The 27,585-nt window shown below is 44.1% G+C and overlaps 1 protein-coding gene across 1 annotated transcript in view; it reads left to right on the top strand.

The window, feature by feature from the left end:
- The first annotated feature begins 924 nt into the window (after window positions 1-924).
- The window catches only part of LOC126252003 (aminopeptidase N-like), a 130,381-nt gene continuing 103,720 nt past the window's right edge, over window positions 925-27,585 (top strand). Inside the window, exons 1-3 of the mRNA XM_049952786.1 lie at window positions 925-1,010; window positions 14,847-14,987; window positions 25,304-25,487. Coding sequence (XP_049808743.1) covers window positions 1,003-1,010; window positions 14,847-14,987; window positions 25,304-25,487 — 333 coding nt within the window. The 5' untranslated portion in view covers window positions 925-1,002. The remainder of the gene's footprint in view (window positions 1,011-14,846; window positions 14,988-25,303; window positions 25,488-27,585) is intronic.

Here is a 27,585-nt window from a genome sequence, read left to right as displayed (position 1 = left end):
ACCAAGTATTGCCCAGACAATCTCCTATGCAGCTTCAGTTTCCATCTCGACGGATCTGAGTAGCTTGTCTACTACAACAAATACACCACTTCCATTTCCCATTAAGGGATAGGTATCCCTTCGATAAAAAGCTTAAATTTTTCCAAAAAATCTAATTGTTATCAACTTCAGGTTTTATCCAGCTTTCTGTACCTGGTATTACGCGAGCTTCATTAGGATAGCTTTAAATTTTGGCACTTTGTTGCTAACGCTTGAGCAATTAAACACTAGGATTTTAATACTCTCGCTTGTAGGGATCTCTCTTTCCTTTCTTTGGATCTTAACATCGATACGTGTCTGCTACAGGTGTTGTTGTCTGGACTGGATGGAAATTCTCCTAATCGACAAAAAACCTCGTGTGCACCCCACACGCAGAGGACTCTATAGTTCTCGACCTAGCTTGTTACAGAACTTCTGAAGTCTCTACTACAAGCCGTCCACTCGATTCAAAACCGAAGTGTAACCATCAGTTCTGTGGCAGTGCTGCAAACTGAGAGCTTGCTGAGACTCCTTAAGCAAGATCTTTCAACAAAACGACTTTCAGCACGACACTGATAAAGCGACAGTTCGCTTGTACTCTATGTTTTGTCCCCAAATGAGCCACTGCTTCGATTGTAATGTAGAGGGACACTAGACCTTTTGGACACTCAGCTTGGGACTTCTCTGATTATCTGATTGGCGGATGCTTGAGATGAAGGAGTAAACAGACATACGAGGTCTTTACACGCGCTAGATTGGTGTCTGGGGTTTCTCAGACGTCATCGGAAAGACAATGTCGATCTTATCTCTGGTGGTATCATATATGGCATTAAGCGGCGGAAAATGTGAAGTACTTCAACTTGTATTCCACTATAAAAGCCACTCTAACATAACTTCGTTGTGCCAGTCTGTTATAAACTGAGGAACTCTACGTACTTCTCTTGTGGCACCACTGGCGGCTTCAGAAATTTGAAGCATTTGTTGATGAAAAGGTGCGTCATAAGAATCGTATCATAGAATTAGGAATTACATTTATAATAATCCAGCTATTTAATGTTTAGACAACTGATGTGTTGGCTTATTACACATTTACAACATCATATATTAAAGTTGTAGATCAAATTTATCATTCTTCTTCGTTTTGTTCTTTTAGTACCGTCTTCTTATAGAAGTTTGGCATCATGTTTAGTATATTCTTCTCTTCTATAAGTACCTTTTCTTCAAAGGTAAGGTGCTTCAAAAAGTTGTTAAGAATTTACTTTTTTTGAATTGGCTACCAACTTAACAGTTTAACGCCACAGTGAAGTATTTAGTCGTCGGTCAGATCTGTTCATGCGAAGGTACGTATACATTTCAGTTGCCTTTATTCATGAACGATGTCTTAACTGCGCAGGTTCCTACCCCGTACAATGTACTGATACGACGTAACCCTTCACCATTTGCCAACAGGTGTTACGTTGCAGAGCACGACTGCATACCAGATTCGTAAGTTTTTCTGTTGGTGTCCACTCATTGGGGATTCTGGTGTTCAACTGTCAACCAGCAGCCTAGGTATTTCAGTCTACTTACCCTCTCTGGTATGCTCCACACAAATTGATGATCCCATTGTCTAACTATTCTTTCTGCTGACCAAAGTTTTTATTTTTTGGAAACTTATATTAAGTCCGACTCTTTACTGGCGATGTTAATTTTGTCGAGAAGGAATTGTAGGCCTTATAAGACCCCAGCAAGTGTTACAGTATATTCAGCATAGTACTTCAACTTGTATTCCACTATAAAAGCCACTCTAACATAACTTCAAGCATTTAACATTGGTTCTGAGTCATTTATTGACATCATACAAAGCATTCCGGAAAACTGCTACTTAAGTTGATGTGTGCTGGAGATAATCCGCATCCTTGAAACTTCCTGGCAGATTAAAACTGTGTCCTGGCCAGGATTCGAAACTGAGACCTTTGCCAATTTCGGATCCCAGTCCGTCACGCAGTTTTAATCTGCCGGGAAGTTTCAAATCCGCACACACTTCGCTGAGGAGCGAAAATTCGTTCCGGAATATAAGTTCTCAGCTGATACCTTTCAGCATTCTAACGTCGTCTGAAAATTGGCTTCTTACCATGATTCCGGTCATTCTTTGCAGTGAAGTTGTTTAATTATATGATTTGATGTTTGACGTTGTCAAACAATTTCTCAAAATCGATAAAGCAAGCGAAGGACGTTCACCTACGGGTAGAGACTTTTTTGAACTAACACCTGTTTATGAAACAGGGCATCTCTTGTTCCGATATCACTACTAAATCCGGACTGCGTTTCGTTTATGTTTCCATTTATTTTTCTGTGTAGAGGGCAGTGCAGAATTCTCAGAACACATTCAGAGCACTGTTAGCATTAGCCTTCCTTGACAGATTTATGAAGATGGATTTAAACCATTCTACCGGTATATTCTCAATGTTGGAAATGTTACTGAAAAAATTTAAGAGAATTTGGTCTTTATTTCATTTTGCCAATCATAAAATAATTGTGAAATATCGAGACCGTAAAACAATAGTTTCGTTTTTATTATCGAAGCATTTTCTGTTGTCAGTCACGATATCATTTTTATTTATCTTGCATTCAATGTTCTTTGAGATTTAATTTTATTCCCATGTCCTTTTTTACTCAAGTGCAGATAAAATTAAAAAGCGCTTGGCAATAGTAATTATTTTCTGAAACGTTTAGTGCACAACATGAACAAAAGTGGTAAAAATCATGACTGTTAACAGTGAAGCAGTTTGACAACAAAAATGAAATTATTCGTCGTTAGAGAGTGAGTCAGCAGTCTCGTTGATGGCGCAGTCACTTTTGTCGATGTAGGCTTATTTACATCAGTCTGCGGAGAACAAGGTTGTTAATAACGATGTTTTTGCTATTAACGAATTGGCTCCCCACGCTGTGGTGGTACACTTCAATAGTTCATAAGGACTCGGTGCCAGTTAAATGTTGCCGCAACCCTACAGCTTCCCGCGAGGTCCTCATTATCTCTGTGAGAGTGCCTGTTAGCAATATGAGAAACCGACACCTCGTCTTTATAGAGTTTGGCTTCAGTGCGGTACTGATAAAAGATTTCGAGTGGTTGAGATATATGTCTTGGCCTGCTGTCGCTCTGTCTACAGAGTGGTAATGATAATTTGCTTTTTACCTGCCATACGTGCGTCAGTACTCTAACTTTCAAGATAAGATCAGTTAAATAATGTCAGATGGCAGCTAAAGATTAAGAAATTGACTTGCACTCGTTTTCTATGCATTCAAAAGGATATTCGTAGTACAAGAAAGGGATACCAGAATGGCCGGCAAATGTCCGTTCGTGAACTTCGTGCAGATCTTTGTTCAGTCGTCTGGGAATTCTAAGTCTGTCATCCCTGTTGATCAGATTATGGTCTCCTTCAAAAGTAACCTCTGCCTTCATTCAGTAAAGATTAGAGAAATAAACGGTTTGCATTTGAACCACGCCTCCATTATCATTTCAAAGGAATATGTGCACAATTCTGTTGTTTAACTTGCAATATGATTCTAACAGAAATATTTGTTGTATTTACAATCTTTACATACGCAGTCTCCGACAGTCACAGATATAAATTTCTGTATGTCTCTTAGTGATGATACAGTTTGTGAGATGGGGACGTAAACAGTATTCGAGTATATGCCCGTGTACACCTGGGTTAGCACGAATACGTGTCATGCTATAATAAAGCGAAGCTAGAGGCTGCAGAACGCTGACTACATTTTTTAATTGAATTTATTGACCTTTAGCTTGCACCATACAAGCAGCTCATACTTTCATACTCATAATATTTGTTTGTTTGCACGCACACACGTAGTACAGTGAAAACATAGTTACAGACAGACCAGTACTACATAATCAAGTGTTACAGAGCACATTCGTGCACCTCATTGTTAGAAGCGTATATTTGGGGCAACGGTGAATCTGCACATGGCGTTGAGAAGCCTGTTTTGCTAACAAAACCGTCCACAGGTAGCCAACGTGTGACCAAGCCTACAAGTTCTTGTAGAAAGCATTGTCTTAAAAACTTTGCCAATGTTTTGTTATTAATAGGAGGCTCATGGTCAAAGGTAATGCCAATTATTACCTTTCCGTGAGAAAAATTCAACGCAAGTGGGACGCTAAAACTATTTAGTCTAGGTGCTGTAATTGTCTTCCTTGGAATCTCCTGAATATCTAAATACTCTTGGACTAGGGCAAGAAGAATTCTAATGACCCACAAGCACCCAGTCTGTGCACATGATCGCCGCCGCTTGGTTCTACGACCGTTGATGGACGCGCCACGGCTCAACTATATCGAAAATTCAGGATGAGGTTCAGTTCTCAGTCTGTTTGTGCACGACACAGGGCTTTTAAATGGAATGTGACGAAGTTCACCTCAGACATAGTAGGCATCCACCTTTCTATCGCCAGTAGTCGTATATGTCAAAATGACAAGCGACACCGTCTGTCATGACGAACTGTCCAGATATGCCAGCGGCCTCAAGTTCAAACACGCCAATGGACGCACAGCAGCGGTCATCGTCGATCATGTGGGGCTCGGATTAAGTTCTCTGTTCGTCTTCACCTACATCTAAAAACATACTCCGCAAGCCACCGTGCAGTGCGTGGCGAAACGTACCCTGTACCACTACTAGTCATTTTCTTTCCTGTTCCACTCATAAACAGAGCGAGGGAAAAACGACTGTCTGCACGCCTACGTATGAGCCCTAATTTCTCATTTCTTATCTTCGTGGTCCTTACATCTACATCTACATCTACATGATTACTTTGCAGTTCACATTTAAGTGCTTGGCAGAGGGTTCATCGAACCACAATCATACTATCTCTCTACCATTCGACTCCCGAACAGCGCGCGGGAAATACGAACACCTAAACCTTTCTGTTCGAGCTCTGATTTCTCTTATTTTCTTTTGATGATCATTCCTACCTATGTAGGTTGGGTTCAACAAAGTATTTTCGCATTCGGAAGAGAAAGTTGGTGACTGAAATTTCGTAAATAGATCTCGCCGCGACGAAAAACGTCTTTGCTTTAGTGACTTCCATCCCAACTCGCGTATCATATCTGCCACACTCTCTCCCCTATTACGTCATAATACAAAACGAGCTGCCCTTTTTTGCACCCTTCCGATGTCTTCCGTCAATCCCACCTGGTAAGGATCCCACACCGCGCAGCAATATTCTAACAGAGGACGAACGCATTGTATGTTATCGGCAGTAGAATCGCTCGGCAGTCAGCTTCAAATGACGGTTCTCTAAATTTTCTCAATAGAGTTCCTTGAAAAGAATGTCGCCTTCCCATTTGAGGTCTCGAAGCATCTCCGTAACACTTACGTGTTGTTCGAAACTACTGATAAAAATCCAGCAACCTGCTTCTGAATTGCTTCGATGTCTTTCTTCAGTCAGCCTGGTATGTACCTCACACACTCGAGTAGTACTCAAGAACAGGTGGCATCAGTGTCCTATATGCAGTCTCCTTTACAGCTGAACCACGCTTTCCCAAAATTCTCCCAATAAACCAAAGTCGACCATTTGCTTTCCGTACCATAGTTCTCACATGCTCATTACATTTCATATCGCGTTGCAATGTTACAGTCAGATATTTAAACGAGTTGACTGTGCCAAGCAGGGCACTAGTAAAACTACATGCTTGTTCTTTCTACCCATTCGCATTAACTTACATGTTTCTATAGTTAAAGCTGGCTGCTATTCATCACAGCAACTAGAAATTTCATCTAAGTCGTCTTGAACCCTCCTACAATTATTCAACTTCAACAGCTTACTGCACACCTACTCTACTACGTGATCACTCTGCTATTCACAATAAAGTGCCTGGCAGAGGGTTCAATGAACCACCTTCATGCTGTCTCTCTACCGTTCCACTCTCGAACGGCACGCGGGAAAAACGAGCACTTAAATTTTTCCGTGCGAGCCCTGATTTCTCTTATTTTATCGTGATGATCATTCTTCCCTATGTAGGTGGGTGCCAACAGAACGTTTTCGCAATCGGAGGAGAAAACTGGTGATTGAAATTTCATCAGAAGATTCCGTCGCAACGAAAAACGCCTTTGTTTTAATGATTGCCACTCCAATTCACGTATCATGTCTGTGACACTATCTCCCCTATTTCGCGATAATACAAAACGAGCTGCCCTTCTTTGTACTTTTTCGATGTCATCCGTCAGTCCCACATGATGCGCATCCCACACTGTACAGCAGTACTCCAGAATAGGGCGGACAAGCGTAGTGTAAGCAGTCTCTTTGGTAGACCAAGCAGTCTCTTTGGTAGACCTGTTGCACCTTCTAAGTGTTCTGCCGATGAATCGCAGTCTTTGGTTTACTCTACCCGCAATATTATCTATGTGATCGTTCCAATTTAGGTTATTTGTAACTGTAATCCCTAAGTATTTAGTTGAATTTACAGCCCCCAGATTTGTGTGACTTAGCGCGTAATCGACATTTAGCTGATTTCTTTTAGTACTCATGTGAATAACTTCACACTTTTCTTTATTCAGGGTCAATTGCCACTTTTCGCACCATACAGATATCTTATCTAAATCATTTTGCAAGTCGTATTTATCAAGTGATGAATTTACGAGACGGTAAATGACAGCATCATCTGCAAACACTCTAAGACGGCTACTCAAATTGTATCCTATGTCGTTAATATAGATCAGGAACAATAGAGGGCCTATAACACTTCCTTGGGGAACGCCGGATATTACTTCTGTTTTACTCGATGACTCTCCGTCTATTACTACGAACTGTGACCTTTCTGACAGGAAATCACGAATCCAGTCGCACAACTGAGTCGATACTCCGTAGGCACGCAGTTTGGTTAGAAGACGCTTGTGAGGAACGGTGTCGAAATCCTTTTGGAAATCTAAAAATATGGAATCAATTTGACATCCCCTATCGATAGCACTTATTACTTCATGAGTATAAAGAGCTAGTTGTGTTTCACAAGAACGATATTTTCTGAATCCGTGCTGACTATATGTCAATAAATCGTTTTCTTCGTGGTACCTCATAATGTTCAAATACAGTATATGTCCTAAAACCCTGCTGCAAATCGACGTTAGTGATACAGGCCTGTAATTCGGCGGATTACTCCTACTTCCCTTTTTGGGTATTGGTGTGTTTTCAGCAATTTTCTAGTCTTTAGGTACGTATACAACGTGGTTGTATATAATTGCTAAATATGGAGCTATTTTATCAGCATACTCTGAGAGGAACCTGACTGGTAAAAAATCTGGACCGGAGGCCTTGCCTTTATTAAGCGATTTAAGCTGCTTTGTTCCAAATGGTTCAAATGGCTCTGAGCACTATGTGACTTAACTTCTGAGGTCATCAGTCCCCTAGACTTAGAACTAATTAAACCTAACTAACCTAAGGACATCACACACATCCATGCCCGAGGCAGGATTCGAACCTGCGACCGTAGCGGTCGCTTGGCTCCAGACTGCAGCGCCTAGAACCGCACGGCCACTCCGGCCGGCCTGCTTTGTTCCACCGAGGATATCTAATTCTATGTTTCTTATCTTGGCAGTTGTTCTTGATTGGAGTTCAGGAATATTTACTTCATCTTCTTTGGTGAAGGAGTTTCGGAAAACCGTGTTTAATAACTCTACTTTAGTGGCACTGTCATCAGTGACTTCACCGTTGTTACCGCGCAGTGAAGGTATTGATTGCGTCTTGCCACTGGTGTTCTTTATGTATGACCAGAATCTCTTTGGGTTTTCTGCCAGATTTCGAGACAGAATTTCGTTGTGGAAATTATTAAAAGCATCTGGCATTGAAGTACGCGCCATATTTCTAACTTCTGTAAAACTATGCCAATCTTGGGGATTTTGCGTTCTTTTAAATTTGGCATGTTTTTTTCGTTGCTTCTGCAACAACGATCTGACCCGTTTTTTGTACCATGGGGATCAGTACCTTCACTTATTAAACATTCCACAACTTTTCTACACTTACGTGATCAGATCGGAAGGAGTGAAGTCTGTCTCTTAAAAAGGCGTTAAGAGCATTTTTATCAGCTTTTTGAAATAGATATACTTTGCGTTTCTTTTTGATGGTTCTAGGTGTTACGGTATTCAGCCTAGCAGCAACTGCCTTGTGGTCGCTAATCCTGTATTCGTCACAACACTCACTATTTGTCCAGGATTATTTACTGCTAAAAGGTCAAGTATGCTTTCGCAACTATTTACGCTTCGAGCGGGCTCATGAACTAATTGTTCAAAATAATTTTCTGAGAAAGCATTCAGTACAATTTCGGATGATGTTTTATGCCTGCCGCCGGCTTTAAACGTATATTTTTTCCAGCATATCGAGGGTAGATTGAAGTCACCACCGACTATAATTGTATGAGCGGGGTACGTATTTGAAATGAGACTCAAGTTTTCTTTGAATTGTTCAGCAACTATGTCTTCTGAGTCGGGGGGTCGGTAAAACGACCCAATTAATAGTTTAATCCGATTGTCAGGTATAGCCTCTACCCATACTATTTCACACGAACTACCTACTTCAATTTCGCTACAAGGCAAATTACCTCTGACAGCAATAAATACTCCACCACCAACTGTATTTAATCTATCATTTCTGAACACTGTTAGATCGTTTGAAAAAATTTCGGCTGAACTTATTTCCGGCTTTAGCTCTCTGTACCTACAGCTATTTGAGATTCAGTGCTTTCTGTTAGGGCTCGAAGCTCTGGTTCTTTCCCAACACAGCTCCGACAATTTACAACTACAATACCAATCGTTTCTACAACTACCTTACTGTGTTTTACCTGCCCACTTTCTGACGGACGCCCCTTCTGTGGTTCCCTAAGACTCTCTAACCTAAAAAACCGCCCAGTCCCTTCCACACAGCCCCCGCCACCCGTGAAGCCGCCTCCTGTGTGTAGTGGACTCCTGACCTATTAAGCGGAACCCAGAAACCCACCACACGATGGCGAAAGTCAAGGAATCTGCAGCCTACACGGTCACAGAACCGCCTGGGCCTCTGATTCAGACCCTTCACTCGGCTCTGCACCAAAGGACCACAGTCGGTTCTATCGACGATGCTGCAGATGGTGAGCCCTGCCTTAATCTCGGAAGCAAGACTGGCAGTCTTTACCATTTCCGCTAGCCGCCCGAAACCAGACAGAATCTGCTCCGATCGAAAGCGACACACGTCATTGGTACCGACATGAGCCACCACCTGCAGTTGGCTGCACCCTGTACTCTTCATGGCATCCGGAAGCACCCTTTCCACTCCCGGAATGACTCCCCCCGGAATGCACACCACAGCAGCAACGGCAAACAGCAGATTGCTGCTGAACTTGTCCGCCAAACCATTTCCCTGTGGCATTCCTGATGATACCCTTGTATCTGATGAGCACTCGCCGTCGAGAACAGCATACTGGGTTCTATTATTTAAGAAGTCTTCAAGCCACTCACATATCTGTGAACTTATTCCATATGCTCGTAGCTTCATTAACAGACTGCAACGAGGCAATGTTTCAAATGCTTCCCTGAAATCTAGAAATATGGAATCTGCCTATTGCCCTTAATTCATAGTTCACAGTATATCATGTGAGAAAAAGGAAAGCTGCGTTTCGCAGGAGCGATGCTTTTTAAAACCATGGTGATTCTTTGACGTAATCTTCTCAGTCTCAAGAAAGTATATTCGAACTGATACTAAGTTCAAGGATTGTGCAGCAAACCGAAGTTAGGGATATTGGTCTATAATTTTGTGGGTCTGTTCTTTTACCCTTTTTATATATTGGAGTCACTAGAGCTTTTTTCCAGTCACTTGCGACTTTGCGCTAGGCTGGAGATTCACGATAAATACAGGCTAGGTAAGGTGCCAACGCCGTTGAGTACTCTTTGCGAAACCGAACTGAGATTCGATCGCGACTTGGTCATTTATTTGCTTTCAAATCTTTCAGCTGATTCTCTACGCCTGGGATTCTTACTACTATGTCGTCCGTACGGTGGTTTATCTGATGGTCTAATGATGGTACGTTTGCATGATATGTTTGCACGATCCTCCTATGTGAACGATTTCTCTTGAACGTGAAATTTAACACCTTGGCTTTCGTATTTCTGTCTTCAACTGGCACGCCAGATTGGTCAACAGGGGATGAAGGAAGCCTTAGATCCGCTTAGCTTCCCTCTGAAGTGCTCTCTGACGCCGTTGCTGCCTTATAAGCAAGTGGGAAAGTGCTGGACGAAGTAGCCGCAAAACGGAATACGTTCACAACATAATTGTCCCTTAACAGAATCAAACAGGTTAAGATGGAGCTAACTAAACACGTGCCGACATACACCAACATTGGTGCTCTCAAGTAATAATAATACACGATAGACAGCCGTGCAAATGTTCTGAATGTGGCCAGGAAAGCCACGTCAGGTCGGCGAGTCTCTAACGATGCCTTACGCAACACCCACTGGGCTATCAGTAGCAGGGTCATGCGGCCATGACCTTTCCCCTCATTTATGCTGCGCCAGTGAGGCCGGTATCTTCACCTGACAAAGGGCAGACTTTCTCCCCATACATCACGTTCCGACGCCACGCCAAGGACAGATTCGAACAATAACGTGCCGGAGGCACAGTAACAGCCGACGCTGTTCGACAGCAGTCATTGCCGGCCCCAACGTTTGATACCATAGACGTACACTATTTGATCAAAAGTATCCGGCCACACCCAAAAAATCCGTTTTCCATATTAGGTCTCGCTTCCCACGCTCGGGTTCCCGGGTTCGATTCCCGGCGGGGTCAGGGATTTTCTCCGCCTCGTGATGACTGGGTGTTGTGTGCTCTCCTTAGGTTAGTTAGGTTTAAGTAGTTCTAAGTTCTAGAGGACTGATGACCATAGATGTTAAGTCCCATAGTGCTCAGAGCCATTTGAACCATATTAGGTGCATTGTGCTGCCACCTACTGCCAGGTTCTTCATATCAGTGACCTCAGTAGTCATTAGACATCATGAGAGAGCAGAATGGGACGACCCGCGGAGCTCACGGAGTTCGATCGTGGTCAGGTGATTGGGAGTCACTTGTGTCATACGTCTGTACGCGAGATTTCCATACTCCTAATATCCCTTGGTCAACTGTTCCCGACTTGATAGTGAAGTGGAAACGTTAAGGGGCACGTACAGCACAAAAGCGTACAGGCCGACCTCGTCTGTTGACTAGCAGGGGCTGCCGACAGTTGCAGAGGCAGACATCTATCCAGACCATCACACAGAAATTCCAAACTGCATCAGGATCCAATGCAAGTACTATGACAGTTAGGCGGGAGGTAAGAAAACGTGGATTTCATGGTCGAGCGGCTGCTCATAAGCCACACATCACGCCGGTAAATGCCAAACGACGCCTCGCATGGTGTAAGGAGCGTAAACATTGGACGATTGAACAGTGGAAAAATGTTGTGTGGAGTGACGAATCACGGTACACAATGTGGCGATCCGATGGCAGGGTGTGGGTATGGCGAGTGCCCGGTGAACGTCGTCTGCCAGAGTGTGTAGTGCCAACAGTAAAATTCGGAGGCTGTGGTGTTATGGTGTGGTCGTGTTTTTCATGGGGGGGGGGGAGGTGGGGGGGCTTGCACCTCTTGTTGTTTTCTTGACACTATCACAGCACAGGCCTACATTGATGTTTTAAACACCTTCTTGCTCCCCACTGTTGAAGAGCAATTCGGTGATGGCGACTGAATCTTTCAATATGATTGACCAGCTGTTCATAATGCACGGCCTGCGGCGGAGTGGTTACACATCCCTGTTATGGACTGGCCTCCACGGAGTCGTGACCTGAATCCTATAGAACAGCTTTGGGATGTTTTGGCACTTATTAGTAGAGCTTATGGTCAATAAGTTCTGTGAACAACGATACCGTGGATTACTTTCAAGCAAACGTGCACGGATGCTTCTAGAAGGCTGTGATATATACTCTCTGTTTTTGGAGATCATAAAGATGGGAATAAGCAGCCTTGTCGGTGATAGGAAGGGCAAAAATTTGGAAGATGGACAGGGCATTGGTGGACACTACAGACTCACAAAGAAAATTTTAGACACTCTTCAAGTGTATAATGGTAAGGCTGTCAGACAGAGCCTATCCAGTGTACGCGACATGAAAAATGCGGTATGGGCTACGTATTTCCACACGTTCTCAAAAGATGAACATCCCATTCATCCACTGTGCCAAAACAACTGGTGTAAGTCTCTACACATTCAGAGGGAGAGGAATAACAACCCCTAAATTCACAAGGAGAGGCTTCCAAATTGTATCCTGGATGTTGTTAAGCACACTTACAGGTTTCTGGCAGATTCTGAACTTTTAAAAAAAAGTGTGTTCATGGCAAAACCCAGAAACCAAACCAGTCTCTAAATTAACTCATATGGAAACGATGCCCTATACCACATTTTTATCTGCTATAGTTGTCAGAATTGCAGCTTATGATGCAGTTATTCTATTTAATGATGGGAACGTAGGGAGGATGAAGGTATTACAGAGAATTGGCTTTAAGATAAGAAATTGCCGTCGAGATATATTGAGAAAAAAATAGATTTACAGCGTGTCTCTGCAGCTGAAAAGCCAGTTCAAGATCTAGTAAAGGAAAGGAGGCAGAAAACAAGCAAGAAATGAGAAATCTTGAAGGGAAGGAGGACCATGAATACAAATCTGAGGACTTCTGAAAAGATGACATAAAACAAACGTTAGGGTGAACTTTAAATTGCATTTCCTGAAATTGTGTTTCTGAAAGTTTACAGATTATGTACCTTTTTCTCAGAATCTATGAAGCCTAGAATTACGACATTTTGTACACTTGTATGAAGTGTCAGCCGAGTAGCGTCGTCGTCTCGTAGCAACGTATCGATGGAATGCGTCTCCATCATCTTCGCCTGAAGATGATGGAGATATATATATATGGTGAGTCGCGCAAGACGTAACACCCCTATTATTCCGGGGGCGATTCCGCTTGTCGATACGTGCAATCGCCAACGGAATAATGGGGGTGTTACGTTTTACGCGACTCATCCTATATATATACGAGGTGTGGCTAGAAAAAAAACGGACTAGTACTGGTGAAACAATAAAACGAATGCAATAAGGCTGAAAGTCGCGTGGCCTGTCACGTGACTCTCGCTCCGCCTACTGCTCGAGTTTCATCTGCCTCCTGCACTCAGTCTGCCCGTGGCGTCAGTAGTTGACGTTTTGTCTGTGCGTCGGAAATTGTTGAGTGTACAGAAAGAACAGCGTGTTAACATCAAATTTTGTTTCAAACTAGGAAAATCTGCAAGTGAAACGTTTGTAATGTTACAACAAGTGTACGGCGATGATTGTTTATCGCGAACACGAGTGTTTGAGTGGTTTAAACGATTTAAAGATGGCCGCGAAGACACCAGTGATGACACTCGCACTGGCAGACCATTGTCAGCAAAAACTGATGCAAACATTGAAAAAATCGGTAAACTTGTTCGACAAGATCGCCGTTTAACAATCAGAGCAGTGTTTGAGTTAACAGGAGTTGACAAGGAAAGTGTTAGGCAGATTCTTCATGAAAGTTTCAACATGAACAAAGTGCGTTCAAAAATGGTTCCAAAGTGTCTCACATTTGAACAGAAGGAACGCCGAAGAATGATTTGTTCTGACATCCTGGAAAACATTGAAAGTGATCCCACCTTCTTACAAAATGTTATTACCTGCGATGAATCGTGGTTTTTTACTTACGATCCCGAAACTAAACGCCAATCGATGCATTGGAAAACTACTGGTTCTCCACGACACAAAAAGCACGAATGTCAAAATCGAAATTCAAGGCAATGATGATTGTTTTTTTTTTTTTTGACATCAAAGGGGTTGTGCACATTGATTGGGTACCAGAGGGACAAACAGTGAATCAGCATTACTACATTAGCGTCCTGGCTACCCTACGTGAGCGAGTACGGAGAAAACGGAACGATTTGTGGAGAAAAAAGTCATGGATCCTTCACCAAGACAATGCCCCAGCTCACAGTGCGTTGTCAGTGAAGACGTTTTTGGCAAAACACAACATTCCCATCTTAGATCATCCACCCTACTCACCTTATTTGGCCCCCTGTGACTTTTTTCTTTTCCTTAAAGTCAAGTCAGCTTTGAAAGGAACTAGATTTGAGACTGTTGAAGCAGTAAAAGAAAAAGCGACGGAAGTAATGTATGGACTTACCGAAAATGATCTGCAGCATTGCTATGAACAGTGGAAAATTCGTATGGAGCGGTGTAGAGACCGAGGAGGAGAGTACATTGAAGGAGATAACATGAAATTGTAAATAATTGTAAATAAATGTTTTTTCCAGCATCAGTCCGGTTTTTTTCTAGTCGCACCTCGTATATATTCACTTCTTGGGCCGCACTGATACTTGCTTTGGGCCGTGGGTTCGACACCCTTGTCATGGAAAACGTCTGGGACTATTTGGAATAGCAAAGGAAACGTGTCAATCATCACCACAGTTTGAGAGCCCTACAGATCTAATCATCAGTCAGCAATGAGTGCTTTCATCTGGACATGACACACGTGAAGAATCTTGTGGACTAAATTCCTCGCAGACTTGAGGCCATTACCAAGAATATATGCGGTGTTACACTGTACTAGCGTGGTGTATCCTGGCAAATAATTTTTGTCCATTGTGCTTATGTCCTTACTCCTTTTGAGCTGTTTTGTCACAAGTTTCTTAGGTATTTGTAATTTAGTAGTTTGAGCCTGAGAATGGTTAAACACACGGCCTGGGGACGTGTTAATGAAACATTTATTTGTGTGTGCTGCGTCCAGGTGGTGCGTGATGACAGGTGTGAGATGTCTGGCGGCCCTGGTGCTGCTGGCGACGGCCCACGGACAGTCCGACCGCCTGCCGGGGGAGAGCTGGCCGCTCCGACAGAGGGTCGACCTCACGGTCCACCTCGGCGACGAGGGGTGAGTCACCAGCTGGGTCTCCTGCTGCACTGCTACCACATAGCGTAACTCAGTGACCTATGTAAGCGCGAACGCTGCACTTGGCCGGACCACAGCCACTATCCACACCAGTTCCTTCCACGAAGAAAGAGGGAGAAGTATAATCAATTCATTGATTTCAGTCACAGATTAGGAGTCCTGATTAAATTTTGTATAATTTGATACTAAACCCAGACCGTTCAGTTGATTAACTAAGAAGTTGCCAAACTTAATCTCCCTTTTGATTCTACTGAGTAAATTTTCTCAAAAAAACGGGCACCACCAATTTGTCTAGACAGAGCACAACCGATTGTAGGGGCGGGGTAACTTCGATATTCCCTTTTTAATTAATATCGAAAACCCCTAAGACGGCGAAGTCCAGCAAAATTCCCTGGTCATTATTTCAAATTTAAGTGACCATCGTCGGAGCATTGGTGATCAAAAATGGTTCAAATGGCTCTGAGCACTATGGGACTTAACTTCTAAGGTCATCAGTCCCCTAGAACTTAGAACTACTTAAACCTAACTAACCTAAGGACAGCACACACATCCATGCCCGAGGCAGGATTCGAACCTGCGACCGTAGTGGTCGCGCAGTTCCAGGCTGAAGCGCCCAGAACCGCTCGGCCACACCGGCCGGCTTGGTGATCAAAACGTGTCGCATGCAGAGGGATAAAGAGACCATTTCTCCGCCGGAGCGACGCTGCACCAACACTTCGTTTCCACCCCCTGTCACGCTAGCTACGCGAATCTATTTGTTAACTGCCGACACACACCGAGGTGCGGCGTCCGAGTCTGGAAACAGCCCGGAGAGCCACTCTCCAGCCCACACAGATTCTGAACGAGTCTGTATCTCAATAGTCATCTTTCGACAGTTACTGCAATTTTGTTACAACTGTTACCTTCCATAACTTTGGGAGAAGCCTTGTGTTTAGCCCTCGGAAGCGGGTCGCAACTACGGATGTTACGACTGTGCTGCCGCGGCATGTGTACTGTGAAGTATCGACGTTGCATATCCACATTTTGTAACGTGGTAAGCTCTAACGTCTGACCCCTGTTTTCTGTGGTAGTGTTCGTTACCCATGGCAGGCATCTTTCAATCTGGTTACTCTCCGCACTCTCTCTAGGGAGTGGACTTAATTGTGATATTGTATCTGTTTATCGAACTGTGGTACAGCAAGAAAATTGCTCTCCAAGAGGCTGTTATTTGTGAGCGATACCTTAACGAAGACATTGTGGTAAGGCTTCATCGTAAGTTCTGAATGTACGATTTCGTTACCAGAATATATGGACTTTCAGTGCTCTGTAGCTCCCAAACTGCCCCTCTTTTGTTTAATTGATTTATCACTAGACAAAAAGCATCTGTAGTGGAGAGTAAGTCCAACACTACTACAGTCCAGGGACATAAGATATTGAAGAGTGGTCTCAAATGGAACAATGACTGTTAGTACATATCCGAAAGTCATTTATTCCCTCTTTTTATAGTATGCAAAGCTCGCCCCCGGTAGTTGAGTGGTCAGCGCGACAGATTGTCAATCGTAAGGGCCCGGGTTCGATTCCCGGCTGGGTCGGAGATATTCTCCGCTCAGGGACTGGGTGTTGTGTTGTGCTAATTATTATCATTTCATCCCCATCGACGCGCAAGTCATCGAAGTGGCGTCAAATCGAAAGACTTGCACCCGGCGAACGGCATACCCGACGGGAGGCTCCAGTCACACGACATAGTCTGCGAAAAAAAATGTCAGCTACAATAGCTTACCATTCGAAAAACTAGTGCCACCTACGGCCTGTCTCGCCAAAAGGGGTCACAATGAAAGCTTACCTCGTCAGAAAAGCGACTGAGGAAAAATAATCTGTGTGAAAAACAGCTGCCTGGATCATAAAAGCACTTTCTGTATACTGTATCACCTATTTAGGTTTTCTTCAAAATCCATAATCAATTGCTGTGGCCCGTGTGTCATGCGCAGTTGTTCCTACTGCAAGTGGTACATGGATCACAAGATCTGATGATGCTTTTCGAGGACGGCGGTATCGCCCATAATAAAAAGTGGCTTTGTGATCCATACTGTGAAAAAACAGTCACAAATTTGAAGGATGACGGATCATAAGACGCTATGCCACAGAATTTTCTTAAGGTATTTTATTCGTACATGATTTCAGGAAAACTTTAGGTGCAGGCGCAAAAACTGTTTCTATCTTGCTATATTTCTGAAAGACGCTGACACTGTACAATATGTTCGAGGAATAACTAACATATAGTCATAGAATGTATCATCACAGACATGTGATGGATATTGGACAAATATGACCCAGTACACTGCAAACGAAAGTGTACGCCAAGGAAGCGTAATAACCCCCACTGAAGTCCTCGAGTCACACAAACGATTTATCAAATGGTTCAAATGGCTCTGAGCACTATGCGACTTAACTTCTGAGGTCATCAGTCCCCTAGAACTTAGAACTACTTAAACCTAACTAAGGGCATCACACACATCCATGCCCGAGGCAGGATTCGAACCTGCGACCTTAGCGGTCGCGCGGTTCCACACTGTAGCGCCTAGAACCGCTCGGCCGGCACAAACGATTTATCATATAGTGTCAGCAGCACTACCAGAATGTTCGCTGGCGATGCTGTAGTCTACAGGAAAGTGTCGTCCATGGATGACCGCCTTGGTCTAATGAACAGCAGCTCTCTTTAAATGTGAGTAAATACGAGATATTGAACATAACAAAGGAAGATAACCGGCAACTTTAGTGGCGAGCATCAGGAATATCTCATATTGGTTAAATATTTCGGGCTAACACCGCTGTCAAGCGCGGGCGAGCTCGCGATACTAACCAGTCACCATGTCCCCTTCTTTCATTGGCTTCATTTTGATGCAGTATAGTGGAGCTTGCAGCCAGCACAACGCTCTTTCAGCCATTGACAGGTTTATAAATCCCACGCGCGCTACTTCTAACTCAAGGATTTCCTCAGTTGGCCTCGCGAAGTATTTCTGTTAACTCCAAAGAAAAATCCCTCAGAAGAATGCGAACTGAATTTGGTTTCACTGCATGGCAGTCAGACGCGCTCATCACTCTTCTACGGAGGTAGACAAATATGCTATCCTACCACTGTTCAGGCCTCTCGAGATGCGTCTTCGTCCTAGAATCTCAGTGACTGGAGTAGAATTCAGAGATGAGTCTCGCTTCGAACGGAGCCCCGATGAGCGGTGAAAACTTGCCTGGAGGCACCCCGGACAGAAATAGGCTATCTTACGGCCACAAGTCCCGACAACGGAGACTGATGGTCTAGGATGCCATTTCTTTTCTTAGTAGGATCCCGTTCATTGTCATCCACGCCGTGCTTACAACACAGCAGTACGACGTCGATTTTCTACGCCCCGTTTTGTTACTCTTCCTGGCAAGCCATCCTGGGCTTACATTTCAGCAAGTTAATGCCCGCCCGCACACTGCGAGAGTATCTACTGATTGTCTTCGTGCTTAACAAACCATACATTGCCCAACAAGATCGCCGGATATTTCCCCAGCTGAGAACGTTTCGAGTATTATGGGCAGGGCCCTCCAACCAGCTCGGGAGTTTGACCATCCGACGTGGCAACTGGACAGAGTTTGGTAGGATATCCATCAGGGGGACATACAACAACTGTCTCAATCCATTCCAGGTCAAATACCTGCTTGCATAACGGCCAGAGGAGGACCAACGCGTTATTGACTTGCTCAATTTGTGAAGCTCTTTCTCTTGAATAAATAATCCAATATTTCTGAAATTGTGATCATTTGTTTGTCTGTACATGTCTATCACATCTACCGATTTCCGTCGCATTCTCGTAAATCCTGCGTCGTGGGTCTTTTTTTTTTTTTGTCTTAATGTAGTAGGACAAATACTAATAATTATAGCCGGGCCGCTGAGACAAGTCACTTCAAGGTCACTCCTGAAGCGCCGTGTAGTTGGCAATGTAACTAACAAGTGAGGAAAGCGAGGCGCTGCTTCTTCTGAACCAATAACAGCACCGGTTCCGGCGTCGACGCTACCACGTCGCCGGCATCCGTGTAAACATTGTATGTTAGTGCGCGAACGCCTGCTTTTGCGTTGTGTTGTGTTACCGTCTCGACTACAGTTTTTGTTTATTAAACAATGTCACCAAAATGATGTCGTTCACCAAGCGACAATCCGTTGCGCCGTAGAGTGCCATTAAATAGTCAGGCTTTGGAATTGCTGCGGAGGACGCGTGAGTTTTACGAGCAAGAAAAAGAAATTTTTTCTGTTCATGGGCATTCTTCGATTTCTGCCGATAAATTATAGAGAGTACCTCAAGAACTCTAGGATTCACTAAAAAAAATTTTTTTTCAATTGGCTCTGAGCACTATGGGACTTAACTTCTGAGGTCATCAGTCCCCGAGGAGTTAGAACTACTTAAACCTAACTAACGTAAGGACATCACACACATCCATGCCCGAGGCAGGATTCGAACCTGCGACCTTAGCGGTCGCGCGGTTCCAGACTGTAGCGCCTAGAACCGCTCGGTTACTCCGGCCGGCTAGGATTCAGTCAAAGAACAGTTATAAGGAAAGGGGTGCTACTTCAATATTTGCAAGACACTGAAGTAAACAGTGTGGAAGAAACCCCCTGTGGGAGAAACAGTGTGTTTTTAAGTACTCCGAGAGAGAAAAAGAAAGAGGCCTCGTCCTGTTACAGATATTGATTCTTTCCAACCCGATGCAATTCGTCGGCACATATACGGATACTATAAAAAGCGAGAATACCCCACAATACCGAAGTTGCTAATTTCTTTAAAAGAAAGCGAACTTTTCTCAAGGGGAAAACGTCACGTAAGATGATATTAAAAAGTATGGGCTTCCGTTTTAAAAAGTTAGATGGACGAAAACTGTTACTTGAATACTGTTTTACATAGGGCTGACCCAACACTTTTCCTAAGATAGTGCAGATATAGCTGACGGCTTAACGCCACACCTAGCTGTAAGTCGCCATTCATTTCTGTAACAGCAGCTCTATGCGCTACAAAGAAAACATGCGTCACTTATAGCCAAACTCGTCGAAGAGGGCACAGCTTAACATGGGAATGAGTGGTGAATCAGTTGTTGATCCCCTCGCTACAAATCTCTACTCTTCACATTATTTCACGAAACTGAGGAATGACTGAGCTGCAGATTTTAAATATACACCAATACTCTGCAAACCACTCCTCGGATTACGGCCTAGGTTACTTCTCGTCCCTATTAGTCACCCATTTCTCTGTACCATCTTCGATTGGTGAGTGGGCATAACGACTATTTACTTTATCACTAGTTTTCTTTATTCGTCAATTTTTACATATTACAACAGTAAATCTCTCCATGACGTACATCGCCTCTGCAGCGTCCGTCATTGGAGTTGGTTGAACACACGAATACCAAACGATCCCGTGACAAAGCACGTCACTCTGCTTTTTATCTTCTGTATCTCTTCTGTTCGAGCTGGTAAATGACCCAGAAAGATGAACAGTACTCAAGAATCGAGCGATCAAATGTTTTGTAAGCCAATTCTTTGTAATGGGCAAATCTGTCATGAGAATCTCTTTCATGACTATGTATTTTTGGAGTCTTTTATGATGACATACTTCAATAAAATCTTCTCAGTTTACAATCTGTGTCATTTCAAATGAAGCCACTGGAGCTTTCGATTGGTGGCTCTGCCATCGTCATTAGCCGCGCGGGGTAGCTACGCCGTCTGAGGCTCCTTGTCACGGTCCGTGTGGCTCCCCCACGTCGGAGGTTCGAGTCCTGCCTCGGGCATAGGTGTTGTAATATTTTAGCTTTAATTTTGGTATGCTGGAAGAAGTCGTTACTGCTAGCCAATAGGTAATGAAAACGGGTTACAAGCCGTGCGCTGTCTGGGGAGGTTAACCGTGCGTTTACTGGGCACACTGTTTCAGCAGGTAACTAGTCTTGGTTTACCACATTACCAATCAGACTAACATTGATTATAATCTTTTACAGTCATACAACAACTGGTAATATATCTATATAAAAAGGAGAATTTAAATAAAAAGAAAGAAATCGGTTTATATTTGCCAATTTATTTTAAGATTGTTCATTGAAATTTCAGCATATTATACTTGAGTTATACTGAGCTGGTCCCTTATTTACGATTGTGAAAATGTGAGATTGGAATCTTACGGAACACATAAAATATGGAGCCAAGATTGGGAGACTGCATACAACACTGGATTCATAAAACAACACACAAAGAACATTGAAACACATGCAAGAGAAAGTTAATCACTACAAACAGATTCAAATTTTTTACCCAAAGAAATTCCGTTCGTAGCACAATCCTGTCCGTCATGTAATTACCACACACTGGTATACTAAATTCATATTAACTCTTTGTGAAATCTTTCCGAAAAGAATAGCTGAGGGCTACTTTGATGATTCCACCACATGCTTCACGTGGTCAACTTGGTTTACAGAAAGCGTATAACTCCACAGTAATTTTGATAATAAAAATATATTCGATCGAAAAGCAATTGACAAAAGAAAAACCTTGAACTGGTTACTAACGTCTTACTATTAACCTGATGGGTCAAACAGTTATATAAGCACGTGGTACTGGTCTCACAAAGTACACACCACGTGGGTTGAACATAAAGAAAAGTTGCTATATTGAAAATATTATCAAGACGAGACGTTATAATCACACAAGCATTCGGATTTAAGATTGATCTTAGTTGGAGTTACTGACCAACACGTGGTTCCACTTTACTCACGAAGTAGTGACAAAGCAACTACCGCAAAATAATCTGAACTGGACACGAGAATTACACTCCGCTGCAATTAAAGATAACCTTAGATATTTTAGAGCTAACCCGAAATAAAAGTGATTAAATTCTCAGTTTAGCTGAACTTAACTAATCCATTGTCCTACGGACTCAGCAGACACGCGCTTAGCCGGAGATCTTACCATTTCAGACGCTCGCTACCGCCAGACTGCCACTGCCTACTGCCAGACTGCAACTCTCCAACTACCAGACTGCAACTGCCACTACCCAGCGTGCTCCTGAGAGTCGCTCACCAAGACAAACGGAAGGGGCCAGAGGGGCAGCTTCCTATACCAACATGACAATGAAAGGACCGGACCATACTAAGAATAGAAACCTCTCTGCTTTTAGGAGCCGTAGCTACCTGTTCCGACGTTGGTCCTACTGTTCTCTAGCAGACCGCCTTGTCTGCTACTCTCAAGCATGCAACTACAAACACATTTGATCATTCATCCTCTCACACAGAAGGGAAGGGGGATGACAGTATCTTATCATATACAGTATATAAAAGAAAGCGGATGTAGGTTCCGTATGAGACTGTGTGACATGAATTACATATAAGAATTACATATAAACTGTGCTTTAAAGTGTAGTAGTGTGACAGATCGTTCTTGTTTACGTGTAAAAGTAACACGTTCCACTACTCAGTCTCCTCCCAGATAGTCAGAAACGCCACAGTAAATTTAGAAGAGGAATTTATTCCATAAAAGACAACAAATTTGAGAAATTAAACATGAAAGGAATCCAACAGAGACCTTTCAGTGTGTGTGTTGTCCATAGCGCAAGTTAAAGATTTAGTAGTGTGTAGGCTTAGGGACCGATGACCTCAGCAGTTTGGTCCCGTAAGACCTTACCTCAAATTTCCAAATTCCATCATCATTAGGAGTTAAAATTGCTGACTGCCGTGGCTGACATGGTGTTTTGCTTATATCGATACAATGTCAGCACGTGGAACCTCCCTGAGAGAGCCGCAGTGACGCATGTGCGGAAGGCGAGTTGGGCAGGTCCTAGCAGCTCTGTCCTGCCACGGGACAAAGACCCATGAGAAAGACAGGCTCGGCGTGTACGTCACAGCATGTGACCCTACAGGGCTTACGAGCGCCTTCAGCAGTCTCCGGCAGGGACCAGTAACTATTTTAGATGTGTTTAATAATTTTCAAGTGCGCATTTAAATGCGTGCACGCTCTCGATAGCACACTACAAAGTTAAGACCTTTAGTGAGCAACTTTATCACTGACGTATGAATTCCCGTGGGCCCTGCGTGGAACCGAGCTTTCACGAAATCCGGTGGACAAGGCGACTAGTGTGACATCACAAGTTCGTTGCGGGCCCCGTATTTTTTGTAGACCCAGCGTGGGACCGAGTGACGTCAGAAGGCGCAGGAGTCCGGCGCCACATTTGGAACTGACGCTCCGATGTCCTTACAATCGTCAAGCCTCCCTCTTTACTTTCGTCCGATGTCCAGTTTTATTGAAGGCTTTACTTTAATAACTATGGTAATAAATTTAACACTGTTTTATGGGGCGGTACTTCATTTCTTGCGTTGTCACTTAGATGCTGGGGACAGACGTATGGGTCAGAGTCATGAGCCAAAGTCTCGATAACCACAAAGCGGAACGATTCGCTGACGTCACGAACACACCTTCTGCTGAAGGTTCATTCTTCCTGTAGCCTACAGCAAATAAATAATCACTTTTACAATTACAGTATTTACTTATGTTTAAACATTAATACAAATAAATCACCAAATGGTTACACCAAGGTTAAAGTAAAGGCCAGAAGAATAGTCGAAGAAGTACCTGAAGATGAGCGTCTAGAATGTCGTGTTAGCAGTGACACTTGACAATAATGTGAACAAGCTGAGAGTTTTCCAGGTGATACAGTGTACGCTAGCACATACATCGTGTGGAAATGTTTGACTTTTAGTTGACCATTGCTGACAGATTCAGCGTAAACCAGGACGAGACGACGAATAAAGCAGTCCAGTAACAGCTGCTCTTAGAAGACTGTGACGTAGCGAAGCTGTCGGTGATCTACTTGAGGTAACTCCCCCACAAGAAACTGGCGTGTGCTTGCCTTACTGCCTAAAAGCAAAGAAAAGAAAAAAAGAAGCAGTATTCCATGAAGGAATTATCAGATTGAGACGGAAATCGATGAGTGTGATATGCATGTACAAACGAATTATTACAATTTCAGAAAAACTGAATGATTTGTTCATGAGAAAGACCTTCAAAAACTGAGCAAGCCAATAATGCGATGGTCCACCTCTGCTGCCCAGGGCGTCTCCAGTGTCTGCAGACATGTCTTTGCGTGTCATCGGGGCTTTATACGAAGCGGGACTCATCACTGAAGACAGTTTTGGTCCAATAAGATTCCAGGAACTTCTGGAGACGCCCCAGACAGCGCTGAGATACCAGCCTGACTGTCGCCCGTCGTAGGTAACCAGAAGTGATGGTATAAGGTGGCATTTCATTTCATAGCAGGACTCCTTTGGTTGTCATGCGCGGCACTCTTACAGCACAGCAATATGTCGACGATATTCTACGCCCCGTTTTGTTGCCCCTCATGGCAAACCATACTGGGCTTACAGTTCAACAAGTTTTCTACCGCTTGCCTCCATGCTTGGTAAATCCCATCTTGGGCAGCAAGGTCACCGGATACCTTCCCAATTGAGACCGTTTGGAACATTATGGACAGGGCCTTCCAACAAACTAGAGATTTTGACGATCTAACGCGCCAATTGGGCAGAATCTGGGATTATATCCCTCAGAAAGGCATCCGACAACTCTATGAATCAAGGCGAAGCCGAATAACTACTTGCATAAGGTCAGAGGTGAACCAATGCGTTGTTGACTTGCTCAATTTGAGAAGCTTTTTCTCTCAGTGAAACTTATGTGCCGTTTCCTGATGTTACTTCTCTAGAGTGAGGTATTGTTTTAATTGTGATCTCGCTCTGCTCATGTGACGATTATCTGATGTAATGGTGTTCCCAGTGAATGCGACGATCTGTTAGTCTTGGCCGGCCGCTGTGGTCGAGCGGTTCTAGGAGCTTCAGTCAGGAACCGCGCTGCTGCTACGGTCGCAGGTTCGAATCCTACCTCGGGTATGGATGTGTGTGCAGTCCTTAGGTTAGTCAGGTTTAAGCAGCTGTAAGTCTAGGGTACTGATGACCTCATATGTTAAGTACCTTAGTGCTTAGTGACATTTGAACCATTTTGTTTGTCTTGTGTGACTTTACATTAATGTTTCATCGAGTTGTGTAATAAAAGTGGGCTATGTAGCCTGCTCAACATTTATGACAGTGTGTCCTACCGGTTGGTGATCATAGGTAGGTGTCGGTGATCAGAAGATGGCTGACAACTTTAGCCGAAACTAGTAATCAATAAAAATAATAAAATTGCGATCGCGACCAGTAAAGGACTTTTTCTGAACCCAATAAATGTAAACAAAGATGTAAGAACTCTGTTGCCACTACAGGGACAGCAGCTTCACCTTCGAAGGCCGGACAAACCTGACGGTGGTTGCGGTGCGCAACACAACGCAGATCGTGCTACACGCCGCGCTCGGCGTCTCCTCCGTCACGGCATATGAGGCCAGTGGCAGCCCCGTCAGCTCCAGCTACGAGCAGGGAGCTTTCCTGGTCGTCACACTTGCAGAGCAGGTGAGGAGACCTCGACTTAGTATAACTGGGCCCGTTTATATTTCCATTTGCACACACTGACTGTGACTACCCCCCTCCCCCTCCCCCAACCCCTTCCTCTCCCCCATCCCACTGTCGTGAACGGTCTTGCCGATGTGGATACACCGATTCCCGTCAGATCACTGAAGGTAAGCGCCACACGGCGTGGGCATTACTTGGACGGGTGACCGTCCAGTTGCGCTGCGCGCTTTTCACATTTTCCCCTTTGCCTTTACGATAGAGAGGAGTTCCTGATAACCTATCTTTGCACCAAACCCTCTGGATTCAATTCCAAACCTCCCCACAGTGGACACTGTTGATGGTCATCCGTCCATCGGATGGGGATGTTAAGCTCGGCCGCTTCGTTGGTGCCCTACGAGAGGAATAAGCTATTTGCCGGCACCGAGTTTCACTTGAGCTCTTCTCTCACCGTCTCCAACAAGAGCATGAGACTACACTATGCACACACCCATCACAGTCGTCTGCACTTGACAGATACACTTACGTGCACAACTCTCCCACACTGTAAAGAAAGGTGCAAGTGGGCGCGAAGGATGGGGAAAACTTTTCCACTTAGGCTGCTGAACTTGCCCTTCGGGGTCTCGCAGTCATTAATGCCAGACGACTTTACTTTTTACCTCCTGCCTTCCACAACTCTAATGGATAAAATAAAGAATAAGAGATATATTGATATATTTTGAGATCATAATTAAGCAAAACACTATATTTAGCCGTTGACAGCCTTTACTGACGTTGTACACTGATAAACGACGCAGGGGGGCATGTATTAAAACCACAGCTAGATATACAGAACTACGATCAGGCCAACCAAGAGAGCGGATCAAGGCAATAAAGAGGAATATTCTGGTGAATCTTACGATATGGCTGGCGACGTCGGTATTAAAATCGTAGCACGAGACACTTGGGTTTACTGAGCAAACGAAATGCCGTGCGTATGTAAGCGACATTAATGTTTTCTATTCAAGGCAATGAATATCTAAACTGCTACTAATTGCAAGATGGTAAATCCGTTTAGCACGAAGCATCCATGGCGGTGACAATACTCCAGCTTCTAGTCCGTCTCGGAGTTCAAACTGAATGTGCAGCACGTGGTGACAGTGAGACCTTTTCTGGCTTATCTGGTGCTATTCTTTGGTTGAGCCGTGGCCAGCTCGCATCGATGCCGTTTGTTCTTTGGCAGTTTGTCGCAATCGAGTGGCGTCTTATTTCTCCCTGAGTTACCAGCATAATGAGTTGCTGACTTCCTCGGCCAGTGGCAGCAGCAGTGCTTGTCGATACTAGTACTGCTGTACCAGCTTTGGTGTGACCGCTATATTCCCGTGTGTGGCAGTCAGTCGGTTGGGACAGAGCAGCGAGGAAGTTTCCGCCGCGCGAGGTCAGGCCGGGACTGCTGGTGGCTCGCACGCACGTTGGGATTGTGAGGTGCTGACTGTGAGAGCTGCAAAGTTCGTGGTGTGTTGGAGTCGGCGAAATTTTGTAGCCGTCTTCCTGTCTGGTCTTTAACTATTAAATTGTGTAGTGTCGGCAGACTTGCCAACACTACGTACACTAATTGAAAGAGGCGGTCAAGATGCACGCGCTAACTCACGAAGGATAGAGTGAGGTCTGAAACAGGATACGTAATGAATGTTATAATGAAAAGTACGTAGCTCCTTGAATACTTAACTTTTAATCCCTCATTGTATACATCGTTCTTGATGAGCCATCTGGAGATTGTGGCGATACAAGTGAGACTCTTTAGATACATGCAATGTTACAAATGGCGCCTTGCCAGGTCGTAGCCATGTACTTAGCTGAAGGCTATTCTAACTGTCTCTCGGCAAATGAGAGAAAGGCTTCGTCAGTGTAGTCGCTAGCAACGTCGTCGTACAACTGGGGCGAGTGCTAGTCCGTCTCTCGAGACCTGCCTTGTGGTGGCGCTCGGTCTGCGATCCTGACAGTGGCGACACGCGGGTCCGACATGTACCAATGGACCGCGGCCGATTTAAGCTACCACCTAGCAAGTGTGGTGTCTGGCGGTGACACCACAAATTGGTTGTTACTTATCAGTGAAGTGCAC

The sequence above is a fragment of the Schistocerca nitens genome, chromosome 4 (assembly GCF_023898315.1).
Source record: "Schistocerca nitens isolate TAMUIC-IGC-003100 chromosome 4, iqSchNite1.1, whole genome shotgun sequence".
NCBI lineage: Eukaryota > Metazoa > Arthropoda > Insecta > Orthoptera > Acrididae > Schistocerca > Schistocerca nitens.
Note: the sequence above shows the minus strand (reverse complement) of the source record. Positions and strands in the feature narration are given on the sequence as shown.